At 39.9% G+C, this 23,460-nt stretch overlaps 1 protein-coding gene across 1 annotated transcript in view; it reads right to left on the bottom strand.

Moving 5' to 3' along the window:
- The window catches only part of LOC5572230 (Golgi-specific brefeldin A-resistance guanine nucleotide exchange factor 1), a 50,593-nt gene that overhangs the window by 21,608 nt on the left and 5,525 nt on the right, over positions 1–23,460 (bottom strand). Inside the window, exons 2-3 of the mRNA XM_001653872.2 lie at positions 15,828–17,526; positions 1,391–1,881 (exon numbers count right to left, since the gene is read on the bottom strand). Of these exons, the coding sequence (XP_001653922.2) occupies positions 1,391–1,881; positions 15,828–17,526 (2,190 nt within the window). The remainder of the gene's footprint in view (positions 1–1,390; positions 1,882–15,827; positions 17,527–23,460) is intronic.

Below are 23,460 nucleotides of genomic sequence, written 5' to 3' on the forward strand. Positions count from 1 at the left end.
TTCGTGACCCTTTGTGTTTACGATCTCTGTATTGTGCACTTATTCGGTCTATTCTGGAATCAAATGTTATTGTATGGTGCCCGTCTAGGATCGAAGCTGTACAACGAAAGTTTGTGAGATACGCCCTACGTAGCCTTTCATGGCTGGATCCTACGAATCTACCAAGGTACGAAGACCGTTGCAGATTGCTAGGAATCGAGCCGCTTGAGCAAAGAAGGAGTAATTCACAGGCTGTATTCATTGCAAAAATCTTGTTGGGAGAGTTGGACTCTCCTGAAATACTGAATCGCATCAATATATATGCTCCATCGCGGGTGCTACGACAACGTGGTTTCCTAATGTTGGAATCCAGAAACACGGGCTATGGCTCACATGATCCTGTAAGATTTATGTCAGCAACGTTTAACGGAGTGTACGAGTTGTTCGACTTCAACGCTTCTGCTGAATTTTTCAAACGAAGGCTTCGGGAAATGAACCGTTAACGAATTCTACTGCACCGAAAAATTCATCGAATTACAATGTTTTTATTCTTTCTATTGCGCAAACTGATTACTGTTAAAATTTAAGAACTATTTGTTTGTTGTACTGTAAGTTATTTGTTCTTAGTTTTATGTTGTATTTGTATTTTTTCTCTTTAAAAGATGTGGGGTTTTTATGCCTATTTGAGCAAGTCAAACGATGTGGCCAGCTCAAATAGGCTTTTCCCTGCCAGGCTTCATAAGGACTTTACGTCCGATGAAGGTTAAAAACAAATAAATCAATAAATAAAATTACTTAGGGTCGATTTCTTCACCTCTGCTTAAGTTGTATACGTTTTTGTGAGATTAAGCTTCTTAAGCAGCTAAGAAGATATATTTCATGTTTAGAATTATACAATGGTGTCTCGCATCTTCACAGTTCTACAATTTCTATAAAAAATGATATTTTGGCAAGAGATAAATGATCGAAAGTAACTATTTGCATCATTCCCTACTCAATACATGCGTATTTGTTGTGAAAGTCTATGAGTTTCTGTCCGTAGAACAGGTAGATTTGAGGTTATGGAATCGCCACATAAATTATATAAATCATTTTTTTTGACAATTTAAAATGAACTATCTTTAAGAAATCCACCAGAAAATTTTTTGGGAAATTTTATAACAATCTTTCATATTTTCATCCAAAACATCGAACAAATTTTCGAAAAAAATCCTTTCTAATGAATTCTTTCCAGACTCTTTCCAAATTTTTAGCACGTCGGACTATCAGAATAGAACATCTTCGATACACAAATGAAAAATAGGTCAGTTGACAAAGAAAGTTCTCACATAATAACTGTAGAAGTGGTCTTAGAACACTGTCTCAATTAAGACGCAAAGCCAGGAACAAAAAGAAAGGTTCCAATACTCACATGCCAATGATCCGCAAAATGCTCCATAACAAGGAATATCAGCGGAGCCTCTCCAGGCAGCCGGAACGTCTCCAAGTACAACCGAAGCGCCTGGTCGATGGTTAGCCCAGCAAAATCAAACGACTTCACAAACACCTCCAGAATCTTGCTCTCGACGTTCTTCTTCTTGCTGATGTATTCACCAATCATCTTCTTGTCCAGGCCAGAGTTCTCCCGCAAAAAGTGCGCAATCTCCAGCGGGTCCAACGTGGTACTGAGGATGCCATTTTCCTGCAGGAACAGAATGCCCTTCTCCGGCCGTTGGTTGAACAGATCGGTTCCCTGGGTGAGCAGCCGTTTCTTCTTCTTGATGGCGGCCAGTTCCTCGTGGCTGAGGGCGGTGCCATCGCCGGCCGCATCCTGGCTGACGATCTGCCGCAGGCGCTCCTCGTTATGACTAGTCTTCAAGTACTTGTTGATCGACTCGACGGCCACGTCGCTGACGTCGGGACCTGTGGGAACGGATGGCGGAAAGTTAGAAACACATTCATGTGCATTCAGATTAACTTAAGACCGAAGTTCATAGAAGAAATGAAATATCACCAACGAAAGTTCGCCGAACTTCGGCGTTGGCATTCTACTGAAGTGCTACGCCGACGAAACAGACCCGCCTCTTTCGAGAGAAAAAACGCCGCCTGGAGGAGACGGAGTGCGAGGAGATGGAACAGCCGGTCTTAAGAAACACGTAAGTTCTATCAGAAGCTCAACGTATCCCGCAACGGCTTCGTGCCGCGAGCCGAGTTGTGCAAGGATAAGGATGGGAGCATTTTGACGGACGAGCGTGAGGTGATCGACAGGTGGAAGCAACGCTTCGACGAGCACCTGAAAGGCGCTGAAAGCACAGGCAATGAAGGACAGGACAACTGAGGAAATGCCTTCGTCAGTACTGCGGAGGATGCACACCAACCAGCCCCCACTTTGAGGGAGGTTAAGGATGCCATTCACCAGCTCAAGAACAGTAAGTTGCTGGTAAGGATGGTATCGGAGCTGAACTCATAAAGATGGACCCGAAGAGGTTGGTCATTTGTCTGCATCGACTGATAGGCACAATCTGGGAAACAGAGTAGCTACCGGAGGAGTGGAAGGAAGGGGTAGGGGAAGTGGTGGTAAAATGAACATCTTGCCTTTTATCGAGAAAAAACTAATTTCGATGAATTTTTATCACGCACGGTCCATTTATAGCATAAATCAGAGTGTTCGAGTTGATACGTAGGTCCATTGAAGTAAAAATATCAACGAAAACTAAGATTTTAGAAAACCACGTTTGAAAATTAGAACTTACGTAACTTTTAGCTCGGAAGATTTGAGGTTTTTCAGTGACGTGAATATCGTTATGATATGAGGTCACATCTGATACTTTTAGAATTCTTTTTGAATGGGTTACAATCATCAATGGATATATTTCGGTAAGGCAATAAAAATTTTCATAAATACAGGTATGTTCCGTTTTTATCAACACGATCGGCGATTTTCAGTTGACAAAAACGGAACCGTGACAAAAACGGAATAATTTTCTTAAACAAAATATTTCACAAATCTGTATAGAAAATGGCACTTTTAACAGGAAAGTACACATTTTCGTTATATACATGCGTAGTATTGATGTTTAGGGACTGTGAGGATTCTTTCAATTGTTCAATCGTGTAGGTTCGTAATGGAATTTGATTGCAGTCTCCAATTAAAAAGTATGATTTTACGATAAATCCTTAATAGTAATAGTCTTACTTTTGGTCAGAATGTCAATAGATGTGTTATAGAATGATAAAACGATAATCATATAATTGTACTATGTACTTTGAGATTAGTCATATTTGTATAAATGACGACCGCGAAAGTGTATCAAGCTGATCATTATTTTTTGTACAGACAAATTCAACATTATTTTTTCTCTTTTTTCTTCTGATCCTTCCTCTTTTCCTTCATATCATTACATCCCAACAGGGAAGGCCTGCTTCACAGCTAAGTGTTCTTTTAAACCCATGACAGATCAACAGTTACTGAGAGCTTTTTTTGCCATATGTACACTTGTTTGCATTTGTCGAGAAAACTTCTAACCTGAAAACATTCTCGCCTAGCCAGGATTTAAAACCCCCACTCAACGAGAAATAAGTAAACCGATAACACAGCGGAACATTTTTTTTAAAGTGCAACTATTCACTTTATATATTACTGAATCTATCGCCGCTTTTAAAAACGTCCTAGCACGCTTGGTTTAATTACAATAACCTTTGAAAAAGCATTATTTATCGATTTCATCCAACTTGCAAGCAAGTTTACCGTCTTGTAGGTAGATTTATGAGTAAAAATTTTCAGCATATATGAGTTTTTGGATGCTTGTTTTTGCGAATCAACAAAGTTTGTAACACTTTCGTCACTACAAAAGATGGATTATTTAGAAAATTTTGTAACTGGCATGTGGAAGAAACAACTGTGGAGGCTGCAAGCATGATTGAAAATTCGATCAAATTGATATTCCGGCAATTTTGATTAAACTATGTCTAACACTAAAGTATAAATCATATTTTGCAAGCTCGATGGAAAAAATTGCCGAATGATTGAAATCATAGTTTAAATTTCATTGAAACATTTATAAAACAAGGATTTTCTATAACTTTGACGACCTTTAAGAAAAATTTGTGATGTGCTCGTAAATTTCTGTAAGCAGTATAAGATTCAACATTCTGAAATTTAATTGAGATACATAATTTGATCTTCGAGACACACGAAAAGGTTACTTTTATTCCGCAGTGTAACATGTATTTTTGAACTGAAAACTTAACTGAAGTTCTTGTCGTTTTTCAGTAGAACTAATATTGAATAGTACTCAACAACAAGCATCCTTGCTAAAACATTGAAGCTTTTTGGTTGGAAAATGTTTTGTTAATAGTTTCAATAAATTAGATGCATTAATTAGCCTATGCCAGTAGTTTGTATAAGACTCTTCATAAATGTCTTGATTTCCAAGTGGAGAAGAGATGAAAGTCTACTCGAAGATCAGGATCCCAACAAATTTGGAATAAGAACATGCGTGGTGTGGTAACGTCAGATAACAATAGCTTCTTAAATTTTCAATCATTTCAGCCCTATTCCTTTTTCCTCGAAACTTATTGAATCATTAGATTGCTATGTTCTGCTGATTTTCACTCTCTTCCCCTTGAATAAGAACTCTTGCTATAATCTGTGAAATTCTATCATGTTTGAGTCGAAAGAGATGAAACACAATGGAAGTTTATTTGCCCAAAATATAACGGGTCGATAACTAGTCTTATCAAATACGAAATAAACTTGGTCTTGTACCGTATGCCGTTGCCAAATATTTATGGCACTTAAGCAAAAGCAAAGTGCTTAGAAAAGTGTACTATAATCTGTTAAACTTAAGTAACGACTTTAGTACTAGAACGGGTACCCAGTTTAAGTTATAACGTCTTTATTTCGTCTCTGGTCTAAAAGTTACCGCTTCTACTTCTATAACAGAATATTTTGAGTTTATTCCCTGGTTCATCTCCTATTACAAAGAATTTCAACGTTCCCTGTCCTTTGGTTCAGAAAGGGGTACGGGCGCGTTCTGCCAACTCGGTCGAGGCAGATTTCTTGTGTGAACAAGTTACAACATGGACGTTCTAAAGTGCCAGAATGAAGTGTTGTGCTTGTGGGGAGCACTTGAAGATGGGATGGAAGGTCATTACTTCGTGTTCGTGCTATTAAGTTATATACAATAACTGACCCTTAGCTTAACTATTTAAATTAAAAGTTGCAACTACAATAATCGTTTTGAGCTTACTAACATGTCATCGCGTCAATTTAATCATAATGATCTTTTATCTACATCCGTCGAACCATTCTGAATGGCCGTTGTGAGAATATCACTAAAAACTTCTCACATGCAATAAAGCTGGATTGTCCTACATTGAAACATTAAGGTTTTTGCTCTTTTGGATTCATTTTTTGTTGTTCGTCATCAGTAGTGTTGAGATGTCCTGAATGCCGCACATGGCGTACAGTGATCATTGCCATGGAGTTTCTCGGAAGCTGCATGGGGATTGTTATCATGGGAATCCAAAGAGCAAATTTTGTATGATTTCATTGTAGGTCAATACAGCAATAAAGCATGTAACAATCACTAACATTTCTGTTCTCTTTATCCTTGTTTTCATATCTAACCCGCCATTACAACGAGGAAAAAATCATCCGAGAGGAAAGACATGGCAGCGTATGGCCGAGAAAAGATAAGTATTATGTTTCTGTAAATATTCTTATTACTGATTGCAAGGTGAATAAGATCAACTAAATTTTTAACTAATAAAAAACTTATTCCACAGAGCTATTTACAAAAAACCACACAAAATCCGTCCTTTTCTATATCCTTAGGAAAAACACTTCACTACCGCTATATGTATGACTGATTCATGTTCTTTTGGCCTTGCATCATTCATACGTGTATTGGAAGTCAAGAGTAGAAGTAAAACTTAAAGAACCTTCTGGTCAAAGATGTTGCGTTGCCTACTTCCCAAACTCCAAAACCCCCTCGGTGTATTATGGGCGATGTGAGTATTCAAACTTATGCTGGAGACTTGGCCCCTGACCCCCTTGTACCGTAAAGTGCCCTAATTCAGCGCAGTGCTTAATTCCGCGCATTTCATACAAAATTATTTATATATGGAAATACACATTAATATTTCAGCAACTTTTAATGCTATTCGAAGCTACTTTGATTAAGAATAATTTTGAATCACAAATAAAAGCAAATAAGGCATTTTTCGCGGCATAAAAATATAATCAGTGAAGGCCCGTCGGAGTAGTCGTTATTTTTCAAATTTTCTTAGCGTCCGCGCTAAGACTGTAGGACAACAACAAACGCGATTTCTTTATTAAAAATGTTTTATTTTTTATGCAATATTCCATGGAACTTCTTGCTACAGATATGTTTCATGGTGCTTCTATGAAATCTTATCAAATATTTGCATAATTATTGAGTTGTATTCAAAAAAGTATTGCGCGGAATTAGGCCACGTCTTTTTTCATAATGCCCTAATTCCGCGCGTTATGCGAAGAACAGCATAACAACAGACAAGTAAAACATGCTATATCCGTCTTCACATCTTTCTATTTCTCTGAAAAGTAACTTTATGCATACATACGTTTTATGTACAAGCGGAATATCGGGAAAGCCCACTTAGGCAGCGTCCATAAATGACGTAGCATCTTTTGACCAATTTTTGACACCCCTTCCCCCTTCGTAGCTTATTTTCCCATACTTAATACATGGTTCGTAGCAAAATCGTAGACTCCCCCCTAAAATGCTACGTCATTTATGGACGGTCCCTTACAGGGAAAAATACCACGTGGTTTATGCACAGCCCCAACAAAATGGTCTATACACACTTAGATTTTTTTCACGAGCTCGGCTGTGCGGATCTCGGTTGAAATTAGCCGAGATTCGGCATTCTGAATTAAGTGTACATCTGTACACTGTGTACATCTGTGCGCACAAAATTTACTTAGCATAATGAACCACACATAACATTGGCAATGTATACTTGTTTATGATTCTTAGAATTATTGTAAAAACAATATATCGTTCACATGTTCAACAGGTCGTAATTTGTAGAAGACCCCACAAATTACGACACACTCTTGGGAAATGATTCACGGAAACTTTACGATCTCTACATAATTTACGAAGCCTCCATACAAAAAGTATGATAATACGGGGGAGAGGGATTGAAAATGGCCATATTTTGTGTGACGTAATTTATGGATGACACTTAGGTTCTTCTGAGGTTTCTTTTTGCTTAAAAGAATAAGTTTCAGTTACCCGTGGCATTAGTGGATACCATTAATTGATTTGCTTAAAACCCTTTGATCCCAAGCAATAATGCGAACTGGTCCTTGTATTGTATGAACAGTGCAGTTTGCTACAAAGCAAAGCCATGATGAAGGTGTCTGGGTTCGATTCCCGGTCGGTCCAGGATCTTTTCGTAGTGGAAATTTCCTTGACTTCCCTGGGCATGAGGTATCATCGTGCCTATCACACGATATATACGAATGCAAAAATGGCAACTTTGACAAAGAAAGCTTCAGTTAATAACTGTGGAAGTGCTCATAAGAACACTAAGCTGAGAAGCAGGCTCTGTCCCAGTGAGGACGTTAATGCTAAGAAGAAGAAGATGGGGTTTTTTTCTCGACCGAATTGTCTAAAACTATGCAATAAGAAGCATATTTAAGCCAAATATGAGCTCAGTAGATTTCGAAATAATTTCATTTCTAAACTTTCCAGTTCAGTGAATAAAATAATTAAATTGTTAGATTCTATGGGATAATTTCACAACATAAAATAGGGTGCTCATATCACCCCATCGACAAAAGAATCGACGAAAAATTCATTCGTGTTTTTTTTAAGACGACGGAAATCGTGCGTATCTATAGACTAAAAAGTTACGGTTCATACAAAACTATACGTTTTCTCATACAAAAAGTGTTACGGAAGGGGAGGGTGTTGAAAATTTTCAATTTTAAGTGTTACGTAACTAATGGATGCAGCCCCTTATCAAAATTAATGTTAATTTGATTGTTTCATGAGTGCGCGGAATTAGGCATTCTTCTACGCGGAATATGGAAAAGCGTTTAAAAAATGCGCGGAATTAGGCAATTTCCACGAGTGAACTATTTCAAAAAAATCACAATTGTAAATTATGAATACAGTCTAGTTTATATTTTTCCCATAATCTTGAATAGATTTGCTAGCGATCCACCCATAAAGCTTTTTTGTTGATGCAATACTAATTTTTAATTAACAATTTGAATCGTTTTATTCCTTAACTGCGCTGAATTACGGCACTTTACGGTACATCAATAAAATAAAATAAATAAAAATATTACAAAGAATTTCAACGTTGTCTGATCGAATATGTCTATAACAATTACATCGAATATTCAATGATGAAATGTTTTATGAGAAAAAAGAATATCTGCAGCTCTATAACTATTTTTTTGCTTTTTTTTATAGTAAAGGTACTTAATTTATTTTGAATACGTACTTAATTCAACAGTCCTTACACAGTTTAGAATTGTTGTATGGACAAAAAACAACGAGAGGGGAGTCCTGAAAATAAATAAAATGACCGCGTGATTCATGGACGACCCATAATTACAATCTTCAGCTGTCGTTAGAAGGAGGCAATCATCATTGAATAGTATAGGACTCTACACCTACAATACACGTGTTCAACACTAACATAATGTCGAAAATACAACTCTGAGACATTTAAAAAAACATTTGGTTTGCTTCAAAATAAGTCTTTACACTATATTCTAAGCATTAAAAAAGAAAAAATATTTCAATATTTTTGTGTTGATAAAAACGGAATAACTTGTTGAAGAAATCGGAACGTGACAAAAACGGAACATACCTGTATTTGTTTTGCTCACATTTTTTAGATGATGTTCATTTTACCACCAACAGCTGTTCATTTTACCCACATAGTGCAGGTAAAATGAACATTTACATGTAAAAATTCAGCTGCTTTAGTATGAATTCGAACTGCTATAGATAACATCCCTGTTTTTGATGTTGTGGGATTTCCTTAAGATGTTCATTTTACCACCTCTTCCCCAAATATGCCCCATCTACAAGAAAGGCGACAAGTTAGATTGTGAAAACTTCCGAGCGATCACCATTCTAAATGCGGCCTACAAAGTATTATCCCAGATCATCTTCCGTCGTCTGTCACCTAAAGTAAGCGAGTTCGTGGGAAGTTATCAAGCCGGCTTCGTTGACGGTCGATCGACAACGGACCAGATCTTTACTGTACGGCAAATCTTCCAAAAATGTCGTGAATACCAGGTCCCAACGCATCACCTTTTCATCGATTTCAAGCCGGCATACGACAGTATCGACCGCGTAGAGCTATGGAAAATCATGGACGAGAACAGCTTTCCTGGGAAGCTCACGAGACAGATAAGAGCGACGATGGAAGGTATGCAAAATTGTGTGAAGGTTTCAGGCGAACTCTCCGTTGCACTCGTTTGGATCCTGCTGGGGACTACGACAAGGTGATGAACTTTCGTGCCTGTTGTTCAATATTGCGCTAGAAGGTTATGCGGAGAGCCGGGCTCAACAGCCGGGGTACGATTTTTACGAGATCCGGACAATTTGTTTGCTTCGCGTGACCGAAGATCACCTTGAAAGGTGTAAATTTTGTTGTGGCATGAACCGTATTGTTCAAGATGAACTCCACTTCGGAAATCCTTGTATCCCATAATTTTTGGTTCTCCCGTACGTAGCTGCGCATCATAGCGTTTATCGTGCGGTTCAGTCTCTCCGTAGGGTTGGCTTGACTACGATGTCTAGCGCTAGCCCAATGTTGGACTTCGTATTTCGCTAGTAGGTTTTGAAACTCTTTCGAATGAAAAGTAGTCGCGTTGTCTGATATGAGATATTGGGGAACTGATAGTCGTCGAAACCACTGCTGTTCCAGAATTTCACAAAGACTACTGGAAGATATCTTCCGCACTGGAGCTAAGAGGCAATATTTAGAAAATACATCCATCAGGACAAGTAAATGAGCATTACCCCTAGAGCTCCTCGGAAGAGATTGAATGTAGTCCATTGTGAGAATCTGGAACGGTCTAGTAGTGACGCGTTGGTTGCCCATTTCTGGGACAACGGACGTAGTTGAAGGTTTGATCAACTTACAAGTTTCACAATTGGAAACGTATCGCTTCACATCGGCTGACATACGAGGCCAATAGTACCTTTTCTTAATTTTGTCAATCGTTTTTTCAAAACCGATATGAAAAGCGTTATCATGTTCTTTGATCAAAATGTCAGCTCGTTTCGACTCAGGGACGCACAGTTTCCAGTCGAATGCATAGTCGAGCACATCCGACTGTGAAGAAACTAATTTGTAGAGGTTGTTGCCCTCGACTTTAAAGTCAATGTGATTTTCGGGGTCATTTTCAACCGATGCCAATAGCCGCGCGTACCAACCATCATTCAAATCGAGCTCTGAGACTTCTATCGACCTAGATAGAGCATCTGGTACGATATTCTCCCGGCCTTTACGATGTTTGAGTACCATATCGTACTGCTGGAGCTCAATACTCCATCGTGATAGCCGAGAAGAAGTACGCCATTTTGAGCGCATGATAAAAGTGAGTGCTGAAGAATCAGTCACTAGAGTGAACTGAGTCCCTTCAAGATAGCAACGAAATTTTTCGATGCACCTCAAAGCAGCTAATCCTTCCTTTTCAGCGGCGTGATAATTAAGCTCCGCGCCTTTTAATTTCTCAGAGTGATAGGCTATAACCTTTTCTTGACCATACTGTACTTGGGTCAAGACCCCTGCGATTGCATGGTCGCTTGCATCGGTCTGCACCGTAAAAGGTAGGTTAAAATCGGGGTTGGCCATTACGGGAGCACTGATTAATTTTTCTTTTATTGCGCGGAATGCCTGTTCAGCCTCAGGAGTCCAATCAACCCTTTTTGGTTTGTTTTTAAGCAAATTAGTCAACGGTACAGTTAAAGCGCTAAATTGGTCCATGAACCGTCGGTAATAATTTACCATGCCAAGGAATCGGCGAAGAGCGCGTACTGATTTCGGCACCTCATACGCAACAATCGCCTGCACGCGATCAGGATTCGGCCTCAAACCATCTCTAGACAAAATATAGCCCAGGTAAGGCACTTCATGTACGCAAAATTTGGATTTTGTTATGTTAATCCGTAAATTGGCCAACCTTAATCGTTTTGCTAGCTCCTTCAAGTGAGCGATATGTTCTTTGAAAGTTTTGGATGCCACAACAATATCGTCTAGGTATACGAATATGTTGGGCTCCAGCTCTCCGAATCCTAGCACCCGATCCATGAGTTTGCTGAGCGTGGCTGGGCTGTTTGCCAGCCCGAAAGGCAAACGTTTGAATTGGTAAAGCCCCCTTCCGGGGATGGAAAATGCAGTGTATTGACGAGACGCAGGGCTTAGTGGGATTTGAAGCAAAGCTTGGCTCAGGTCTATTGTCGTAAGGTATTTGAAAGATCCCAAACGACTTAAAATTCTAGTTTGGTGTGGAAGCGGATAAGCATCACGCTTTGTGCGTTCATTCAATTTTCGCGCGTCAAGGCAAAGATGTACTGCTTCGCTATCACGCTTCGCGACTGGTATCACCGGCTGCGACCAATCGGATCGTGATCGTTCGACGATATCGTCCCGAATCATGTTATCAAGCGCGGTATGAATGCGTCGTATGAAATGCTCACGAAATTCATCTCTGATTTCAATAGTATGAGAGAGTAACTGAGTACACCCAATATTGCCAGGTTCGGGCACTAAAAACAGCTGTTTGACATCATCGAGTTCCTGTTGTTCTTCGGGTGTCAGTAAAAGCTCTCGATCGGGTAGCTCATCCGAGTCATCGATCATTTCGATGAAGGATTCTCTCAAATAGGGATAAATCCCAAATTGATCCCAGAATGACATCCCTAAATAGCACTGTCGCTTTAGGGAAGGCGCAACCACGAAAGATACAAATTTTGTCACTCCGTTGAACAGAACAGGTACTTCGACTTCACCCAAAACCTGCACTGGATGACCTTCGGCCGTAATCAAAGTCAAATCTGATGGCGCATAAGAAAGGTTCAGGCTCGCAATAATACGTTCCGATCCTTTCCCTAAGATGTTGCGGTTTGTTCCACTATCCAAAAGAGCTATTAGTTTCAGTCCCAACATCTCGATTCTTACAAACGGTCGGTTATCCCCTTGTGGGTGGAGAAATATGGTATTAACCTCCTCACACTTAGGATTTACAACTACCGAATGGTAACCGAGCTGAGTAAGAATGGAACTAATTGCAGAACATTCGTCATTTTGAGGACTTTGGATTTTCGGCTCAAGACTACTCTGCCTCATTGAGTAGTCTTGTCTGTGTTTTTTGATAAACAATACGGACAATCCTTTAGTAGGAAACCGGGAAAACCACATACTTCACAGAAAATTAGTTTCTCTTGTTGGCATTGTGTAAAATTATGCCCGAAGTTGTGACAATTGAAACAAGTACCCCGTTTCATTGGAACATATGCCTTCAAAATTTTCTCTAGGGTGTTACCATTCCGACTAGTTCCTGGCTTTTGATAATCCGGTTTGTTACCGGCCGACTCCTCTTTCTGATCAGATGATTTGTTAGCCAACGAAGCATAATTTGGCTTAGGTGCATAATTTGGTTTGGATTGACTACTTTTGTAGTCAGATTGCCTAGCTGAGTTGGAGAACTCACGCTTGAATTTATTACCCTTGTTCCACGGTTTCTCATTATTTACAGATACCTTCTTTCCCTCACTCACTTCGTTCACCTGCCTCTCAGATTTCAGAGATCGCCCACCATCTCTCTCGGTTCGGATGAACCATTGCCAATTGATGGAGTCGAAGCTTTTTCCGAACTCTCTCATTTTGGGGATTGTGGTGATGTTTGCAGCCAGCATGGCACTCTTGTACTCGGAGCGCAAATTCCGAAATATTTTCTTGATGTCGGGGTGTGCCTTCGCGTACTTCGTAATCGCTATGGGGTCGGTTTGAGGTTAGCCTGCCTCCTAGACAGTCACTTCGCGGTGTCCTTTTGTTGTACACCGACTCGACTGATGGTTGCCGAGGAAATAGACCACCGCTGGCGTGGCGAATATTTTGGTTCGCCTCGTGGATGGTGGATGGACTTCTTTTGGCACGTGAAGTTGACGTGGCCGTATTGATGATCCACAATAAGACGACCGAACAGTGGGAACTTGATAATCCACTTTTACTTGGTAAGCCCGCTGATAAATAACTGCTATGGCACTACACTTTGTAGCAAAACTCTTTAACGCTTCTATTTAGATCGTACACTTCAGGTTAATTATCAGAACTCCAGATCTGAAAGACTTCCTGTAAGAGCTGGTGTTCCCCAAGGCAGCATTTTGGGACCAATATTATACAATATTTTCACATCTGACTTACCTGAGTTACCTCAGGGTTGTCAAAAATCTTTGTTTGCGGATGACACTGGCCTCTCCGCCAAAGGACGAAGCCTGCGTGTCATCTGTAGTCGATTGCAAAAAAGTTTGGATATTTTTTCTTCATACTTGCAAAAATGGAAGATTTCTCCTAATGCTTCCAAAACTCAACTAATAATATTCCCACATAAACCAAAAGCTCTTTATTTGAAACCTTCAAGTAGACATGTTGTCACGATGAGAGGGGTTCCAATAAATTGGTCAGATGAAGTTAAGTATCTAGGACTCATGCTAGATAAGAATTTAACTTTCAAAAATCACATTGAGGGCATTCAAGCCAAATGTAACAAATATGTAAAATGTCTTTATCCCCTTATTAATAGAAAATCAAAACTTTGTCTTAAGAACAAGCTTTTGATATTCAAACAAATTTTCAGGCCAGCCATGTTGTATGCTGTACCAATATGGACTAGCTGTTGTAATACCAGGAAGAAAGCTCTGCAGAGAATTCAAAATAAAATTTTGAAAATGATTCTGAGGCTTCCTCCCTGGTATAGTACCAATGAGTTACATAGGATATCCAATGTTGAAACATTGGAACAAATGTCAAATAAAATAATCAATAATTTCAGGCAAAAATCGTTACAATCTTCTATTGCCACGATTAATGCGTTATATGTTTAGATTAAGTTAGGTTAAGTATATTAAAAACTTTTTTTTTTTTCTCTTATAAGCAGGTGAAATCAACTCACCTGTAAAAAATCTGAACTGCTACGGCAAATGATATGTAATATGTTGTTAACAAAATGTTAATAAAATCTTAGATTTGTTTTACCAAATTAGGATGATAGTGTTGTCTAATAACACAGAACACCTAGATATAAGAAATAATGAATGTAATGTTTGGAATGATACTAATAAAGAAATTAAAAAAAAAAAAAAAAAAAAAAAAAAAAAAAAAAAAAAAAAAAAAAAAACGCTTCTATTTAGGATGATCTCTCCAACGGAGTCCTCGTATAAGTGGCCGAGCTGATGCTGCTGGACCACCCAGGAACCGGCGAATAGGCTTTTTTTTCGGTCCCTTAGCTTGCCCGATAGGCGAACGCCAAAACTGCTACCAAAACTGCCAGTATTGTGAAGGTGTTATTGCGGGTGTGTATTTTGGGGGTAGGCTGAATATAATTCCTATGAGGTGTGTTGTATTTAAACTAACCGTTTGCCGCCTTGAGTTTCCTAGCTGAGAATCGCTTGGCCTTATTCTAATTGCATGATATATTTAAGTTATTTATTTAGTATTTTTAGGATTTTATATATTTTATATATTGATTTTAACTTGTATATGTGATAGTCCCTACTAGCTGTCTAAATCTATTATTTTCCATATTCCTCTTATTTATTTAATTTTAACCTGAGAATATGAGTGAGCTTTGCAAATCGAGTGAGCAAACAGAGTGGTTGGTCACAGATGATATGGACAATGTCGGCCGAACATTTGAAAAGGTGGTAGACCTGTACAGTGTACACCCGCCTAAAACGCGAGGCAGCTGCGTACTGGTGGTGAATGCATCCAAGACAAAGTACATGCTAGCTGGTGGGGCTGAGCGCGACAGGGCTCGCCTAGGTAGCAGTGTTACGATAGACGGGGATACGTTCGAGGTGGTCGACGAGTTGTCTACCTTGGATCCTTGCTTACGGCTGACAATAACGTTAGACGTGAAATACGGAGGCGCAATATCAGTGGAAGTCGGGCCTAATGGTCTCAACAAGCTGCGGTCAAAAAAGATTCACAGCCGCACCAAATGTACCATGTACAAAACGCTCATAAGGCCGGTAGTCCTCTACGGGCATGAAACGTGGACGATGCTCGAGGAGGACCTGCAAGCACTCGGAGTCTTCGAACGTCGGATGCTTAGGACGATCTTTGGCGGTGTGCAGGAAAACGGTGTGTGGCGGCGAAGGATGAACCACGAGCTCGCCCAACTCTACGGCGAACCCAGTATCCAGAAGGTGGCCAAAGCTGGAAGGACACGATGGGCAGGACATGTTGCAAGAATGCTGGACAGCAACACTGCAAAGATGGTGTTCGCTTCGGATCCGGTTGGTACAAGAAGGCGTGGAACGCAACGAGCTAGGTGGGCGGATCAAGTGCGCATCGATTTGGCGAGAGTGGAGCAGAACCGAGGATGGAGAGATGCGGCCACGAACCGAGTATTGTGGCGTGAAATTGTTGGTTCAGTGTTAAATAAATAAATGAATGAACATTTGCTGGTGGGACACGGATTAAATTTTGGAAAATATCAACTCGTAGGATCATGATGGTGACCTGGTTTTGTATTTTTATACATTCGGGAAGAATTCGCAACTTGTAAAACCGATTTTGAATGGAACCCCTGTAGTTACTGTCAAAATGATCCAACTTACCTTGCTGTTGGTTGACCCCGCCGCCGCTCTGGTCCAGTTCCGTCTGCCCCGCCCCATCCAGCACGATCTTCTCGACACAGGAGTTGTTCCGCGAGTGGCGCTGGTACGTCGGTTTCTCTCCGTTCTTGGCCTGGATGCAGTTCCTCTCGATCGCTCCGATGATCGTGAGCAGGGCATCCATCGACAGGGTGTGCACACTGTAAATGGAATTGGTGGCCGAGAGGGTGTTCTTGGACATCAGTTTGGTGAGGTCTTCGAACAGATTGGTGCAGTACAGATCGCAATCGTAGTTGATGTAGAGCTCGGCGGCAAAGCCGGGAATGCGGAATAGCTGCAGGAGGTTGTCCAGGGCGAGTTCACGCGCTTCGTAGAGAATTCGGGGGTTTTCGTTCACGATGATGTCGGTCAGTTTGGTCAGGTAGTACTCTAGTTGGAACTTCAGTTGGGATCGCTGCGATTCGAACATCAGGAAGCACAGCTGGAGATCGGCCGCAAAGATAGAAATGCGTTCCGTGGTCAGCAGCGAGAACAGATTCTTGCAAAGATCGTCTTTGACGATGGTTAGAAGGGAGTCGTATTTCCCGATGCTGTCTGCTCCGACTTCGAAGGTCACAGTAAGGAGCGTCAGGCCCATGTGGATCATCACGTCTGTGTTCTGCTTATCTAAGGGATTGCAGAGGGAAATAAGGAACCGGAACAGCTCTCGAATGCAGGGCAATCCGTAAGGAAGATGTGGCGTTGGGCCAACGATTTCGTCTTCCTGTTGCGTGAACCGAACTCCCACCGAATTGACGAAGGAATCTGCGGGCAGTTCTTCGGATTCCGGCGGGATGGGAGTTTCGATCAGCGAATCCGGTTGCGTTTGACCGCCGTCCGTTTCCTCTTGTATGATGTCCTGCTTGGGATCTAAGCTGCTTTTCGGGGTTTGAGAGATGGATCCCTGCATGTCGACGATGACTCCTGCTGGAGTGGCCGGCGTTGTGGCCAATGGAGGCGGTTTCAGGCCTTTCGGAGCGTTGCTGACCACTGGTGTGGTAGGTTCCGGCTCCTGTAAACCGTTCTCTTCCGTGACTATTTTGGGGGCCGACGTTTGAAGAGGCTTCACTTCATTCCTGCTGTTCTTTCGCTTCTTGCTGGACTGATCCATCGAACTGGAACGCATCTTCAGCGACTTCAGATGGAAGTTCCCATTCTCGACAAACTGTGGCAGTCGCATAAACAGCAGCAGCACAATGTCCTTTAGGGCATTTTCCGCCGTTTTTCGGACGAGTTCGTTTAACCTCGGCTCAAAGCATAACCGGAAACAGCTCAAAATGATATCGCAGATGCTTTCGTTGGACAGGAAGCTTCCTTCCGGACTCAGCACCAAGGTGCGCAACACCTGGACAATCTTCATCAGTACGACCCCATCGGAGGTTTGATCGGTGCCCACGAATCGAGCGTGAGTCACCGCATCGGCAATGCATTCCACCGTGGAAGCCAACGTCGAATGGGTCGGATCAATCAATCCGTAGGACAGGAATTTATTGACCGCGGACAGGGCCAGGCTCGTTACCGGGCCGGTTGTCTCTTCCGAACGGATCACCTCCAGAAACGGCCCCAGGAACACTCCCGGTTCGACCAGACGCAAATCCTCCACTTGTAGCAGCTTTTCCTTCAGCTCGTGGAAACTCTTCAGCAGACCGTCCTTTTCGTCGTCCTGAAGGAAACAAAGAATTATATTGAGCCAATATTGATAAGAAAATTAATCAATAATTAATAACTACAGACAACTCTCCGTTACTCGATATTCCGTGTCTCTATATCGAGTTAAAAAACCATAGTAAAATAAATATGAAAAATTTTAAAGTTTTGTATGAGTCGCAACGCTTGAGCCTAGAGCGTTACGTAATTTATGGATAGCGCCTTATAGAAACGCGTTTGGGTATAGAACAGACGATCAAAAGTGTGGAAAAGAAAGCTTCCTGAAATTATCCGTAGAAAAATAATTAAACGTATTTGACTTACTGAACTCTAAACCCAAATTTAAACTTTAGTTCTGAAAGTTTATGAAAAATTATTTAATTGTATCGAAGCCGGCCTGTAAATATCAGCATATTTTAAGAGCTGATGGCGATAGCGATCAACTCTGGCTCCTGGCGATAAGAATAGATCAAAGTAATCCACGCTACTGTGCAATTGGATGATCATCTCAGCATGATTCAGCCTTTATTATCTCCAATTACAAATTATATTTACGTCCTATTGATATATGGTCTTCGGCAAAGTTGTAGCTGGGAAGAATTCACTTTTCTATAGATTATTATGACGAGCAGTTAGAGGACTGAACACAAAAGGTATACCTCCTCCATAGTAATTCCCATCTAAACTTCAAATGGCGTGAGCACAACCATTTTTTTACAAATCACTTCACATTTTTGGGAAAATGATTTTCACTATAATTGACACCGTTTAAGGTGAAACAGTTTGGAATCAACTTCAAAGTATGCACTAGAATTTCAAAGGCACAAATCTCGCGAAGAAAGCATCCAACACTTTTCATTTTGGCTTTATGCACTAGCAGAAAGCTTAAAATAAGAAGATTAGGAACGTTTGTCAACTATTTCTCCAGTTTAGAGCCTTTACAAACGTGAGTACACTGAACGAAATCCCCCGCCACGTATTGAATGATTTTTGTCTCATCCGAGCCCCATTCCTATTTTCAGACACATTCTGGATGATTTTCATCTTCGTTGAAATCATCTGATTACATATCGCACCGAATGAAAATCATCCAATCTTGAAATGATTTGAATCTCTGTAGAAACTGAATGAATTTGAATGATTATCATTCATAGCTGTAAACAAACCCCATTGCATGCTGGTTAATCATTAAAAAGAGATAAAATAAAATTACAGATAGTTTATTTCTTACACGATTCCTGGAGATTTATTAGCAATGTATTGAATAAGTGATTATAAATAATTATTATTCTTGACTGCCGGAAAAGATGACAGCCTACCGCATACATGCTGAGAGTTGTTTATTCTCCAAAATCCTCGAGCTTGAGTGGTTTGCGGTTCAGGAATCAGCAGTCAAACGAGCCTTTAAGAGTAAACAAATGCTTAAAAACGGTACAAATTTGGATTATTCTACCATAAATTGCACTTACCTGCAACATTTACGAAGAAGTTCGGAGTAACCACGCTACTGACGCCATACTTGAATTAGGACTGTCAACAAGGATGATTTCTATCTCGGATCATTAAACTTTTGTATGATAGTTAAGACGATAATTGAATGATTTTTGATTCGGGGCATGGAAGAAATTACAATCCGTCAAAAGTCCGATGTTATTCATTTCTATTAGTATAACTCAACTACCTGCTTAAAGTCATACGGAAATAGATAAGAAATCATCTTAGAAACGGATGATTTTCGTTCAATTGACGATGGATGAATCATATTGTTCCATATTCATTCAAATTAATGAATATGGAAGTTGGTAGCCATGTGAATTACAAATCATTCATTACACGGCTGAAGCTTTCGTTCAGTGAGGGGCAAAAGTCGGTCGTTGTGGCGGCCATCTTTGGATTACGAGATGTTTCACTTTAAGGTGAAACTCCTTTCAATCCACTAATAACTGTATAAAAGTAGTGGTACACATAAAATATTCTCCTATTTGTTGGTAATAGTGAAATTATAATTGATAAGACGTTGTTGCCAGTAATCGCTACTTCAATTTGAGTCTTTTCCCCTTCGACTAAATAAGATTGCTTGATGTCGTACGTAATCATTAACGTATCTGACAGCCTTGCAAGCGAGCAGCCGGCGTAAAATTAGAAAAATAAAAAAAACGAAATGATGTGATCAAGTGATTGTTTTCAGCACGGTTTGGTGAAATTTTAAGTTGTTTTCATAAGAAATCCACCAGTAATTATTCTTTAATTAACAAGTAGTGAAAGTAAACTGTGTTGGAGGTTCTACGTTTAGCGAAAGTGGTAAAATTCGGCGAAAAGTGTTCTTCGTTCGCAGGATCATAAGTGTAAACAATTGTAACAAAGTTAAACGTCCGTGTTGAAAATTAGCACGGTTCATGAAATTTACACCAGCTACTGGTGTTAAAACTTCGGAAATCGTAAGGTAATAGTGTTCTGATGTCTCGTTAGCAATTTGGGAGTGAACTTAATGTTGGTAAGTGAATTATTTTGAGATATATTGTGGACTTCCAGAAATGTGTTTGTATATGTGAGAAAGCCATTTTCACTGCCATGACAGGGATTCCTTCCTATATGTCCTTAAGCACAGGGGAGCAAAAACTTCAAAATTCGCATCAGTCTAATGAGCAGGATTCTCTTGAATTTGAATGTATGGGGTTGTCCACAGTAACTTTTTGAATTCTAGACAGAATACTCACATACTCGTTGGCAAGCTGATGAAATCCCGAGGCTAATCACAGTATTCCAACCTACAAAATTGCCACAGAATCTCAAGAAAAATTTTCACAGAATCCTGAGCAGAATTCTCAGATAACTTTAGAAAGGTGAAGTGGCAAGACGCAATAAAACTATTGTTCACAGTAGCAAAAATTAAAAGTTTATTGAAAATTTCTCCAAAAAATCGGTAGATCTGTACAAAAAAAAAAAAAAAAAATAGTGGTTATCACGCCCAATGGTATGGGTGCCCTAGTGCAGATGTAGTTGTGAACCTTAGAAGAAAACAATATGCACTCAGTCTCGAAAAACACCCAGAAACCGGGTGTAAATTTTTCAAATTGGGTAATATTTCCATATGCATTCTGATGAGCCTGGAAAGCGTGTGCAAGTTTCTTTGAGGACAACAAAAACAAACGGTGTATGACAAGCGTATGCTAATCTACGTGTGTTCAGATGTCAATAAGCTCTATAGGAAAACTATAGTATACATTGAGATTTACTCAGTAACTGTTCACAAATCAAGACTAACAATTCAAAAGGCCTCATCTCCAAAAAGTATACAATGAGAAAAATGTAATCTTGTTTTGTCACACACGCAGCGAATTGGACTATCGAAATTCATACATATTGCCTTATGAAAGATGGAACGATTATCGCAATACGAATGCTTTATGTATAGTTTTAGCATCACTCCACACCAAGGTGTCGATAGGCGTAGGGTGTACGCACGAACCTATCGATCGCAAGGTCCTTGGTTCGATTCCAGGTTGCCGCGAAAACTATTTTTGTTTTCAAATTTCTGTTTCATAAGCCAAATTTATGAATTTCAACCCGATTCCTTGTGGCGAATTTTCATAAGGGGTTCCTATGTTAATCGATAGTCCATTTGCCTGAGTGCACAATAAATCAAATTTAAATTATGAATTTAAGCATTGTATGCTATTTTATCGTCCAGAAAGTCGATGGATAAACTGATTTATAGCTATGAATATTCATTACTATCATTTTAGCAAAAAATCCTGCTAAAAAACGAGTCAAAGGAAATGAGGCTTTTATTTCACCAAAAGCTATGCAGCCCTTTTGATTTGTGCCCATAGACGCCGGCCGACGGTGCACACTGTAGCCGTCGCTGAAAAAAACGTGATCGAAATTGTTTTGACCTTGAAAACATGATTTTTGTACTATAGTGTCTTCGGGACAGTTTTTCCATAAAATAATCGCTATTTTATGAAAGTATCAATTTGGTGATTAATCCACCTAAAAGTGAGAACGAAATTTTATTTTTTGTATTTATAAATTTGAAAATAAAGTTTATTCGGGAAAGTTGTAGGTACTATTAAAAGAAACAACTTTGCTGAAGACACCGTATGCATATCTTTTAACCCGTATAGGCCTGAGTGAAAGAAAAATAACTAAATCTCTTACCACTCAGCGAGTACTTAACGGATTTAAACTATTGTTTGTCAGTATACTGGCACACATACCTAGTTTTAAAAAGTGGCCGAAGAATTTCGGGAATGTTCATGTGTCCGGAGTTATTCAGGTGGGTTACTGGGTCAGGTCGGCTGAAAAGGGTGCTGTTCTTCTGTGCCCCTGAAGGTAGGCAAATTTCATGTAACAGATAATATCCTTAATCGGCTATACTGCCCATAAATGCATAACAGTCCCACGTGACTTTTTGTCATTTTTTAGTTAATTACGGGAAACGTCATTAAATTGCATGTACTTTCATTGTATTATAAGAAAATAATACGTTTGTTCTAGAAATGTTAAAAACAATATCGAACTTGGTCTGTCCCACGTTACTAATAAACGCATGTCTGTCTCGCGACTTGTGTGATAAGGACTTGCGACAAATTGTGTTGATAAGTAAGTCAAGTAAAGGAAAATATACTTATCCACAATTGTTGCCGTAACCCAGAGTGGTCAGAAAAAATCTACGAAACACTTAAACGGAAGAATCGTTTTAGTCAGCCAGATGAAATACAAAGCTATTAGATTTCCTTGGATCGTCTTCCTCGTACTTGTACCGATACCGTCTTTGAACATCCACTCGTTAACCTCGTTCCACGTACTGGCGTATATAGCTGGTTTGCTCTCGTGAATCAAATGCCTAGAGCAACGTGTTAAGACGAATACGGGTTTTCTTCGGTATTTTTGGCAAATTCATCAACTGCTGTTTGACTTCCATTTGAGTCCATTTCATCAGTCCCCTTCACATATATAGTGTCCTCCAAGGATTTTAAAAAGCTTACCCAATGCTACGTCTTCGGTGGAATCTGAAATATGCCGTCGCCGCCAGCATTGCCGTCTTTATCGTCGAAGCCAGCGAACTTGTCTTCAGAGCTCGCGTCATTGTCCAACGGGACGCTATCGGCCAAATTCCTGCACTCATCCGCGGAACTATCAGAAGTACCATTACTTTTCAAATAATCGAGAGCAGACATTTTCGCGACTTTTTTTTTCTTTGGATTGTCGTACTCGACAGGCTAAGACCATTGGTTGGTCCATCTCGCCACATTTTCGCGACTTTGAATGCGGACACTAAACTGTCAAAACAACAATAATACACATGTGATGACCGATACATCATAGTAAGCACTGATACTGTTATGCGTTTATTCTCGTTCATTCAAGAGCAAATAAACGCATATCAGTCACGCGTACATTTTTCCGTATATTAACTAAATATTTGAGAAAATTAATAAACAAAATGTATGTAATACTGTAATCAATAGTTCATTGCACCATTTGAGTTCAAATTTGGGTGTGAAAACATCGCATTTTCAATATAATTGAAGCAAAGAAAGCATGCAGGTTTTCACGACTTCTATCGCGTTTTTCTTGCGTGCGCTGTTTTGCTAGTGTGACTGGTATGCATTTATGGGCAGTATAATGTGGCCACTATATCAAGGAATTTAAAGAAAAACGCATCAGCGTAAGCCTTTTGAGAAACGATTGAATTGGATAACCTTTCGTCCTGCATTTTTTTGCCCCATGAAATAACCATTTTGGGTCACCAGGATGCCTTACGACAAAGTGGCCAATTTGTATCTAAACATATGTGTCAAACTCATGGGAACGTATTTCAGTAAATTATTATGTTTGATCTCTACTGTTAGTGAATTTAAACGGTGTAGCATCCAACAAATCTATAACCGGTTCTTTAGGGCATTAAGCCCGAGTGACCACATCCAGTACATTCTAAACAGTG

This window comes from Aedes aegypti, chromosome 3 (assembly GCF_002204515.2).
Source record: "Aedes aegypti strain LVP_AGWG chromosome 3, AaegL5.0 Primary Assembly, whole genome shotgun sequence".
Classification (NCBI taxonomy): domain Eukaryota; kingdom Metazoa; phylum Arthropoda; class Insecta; order Diptera; family Culicidae; genus Aedes; species Aedes aegypti.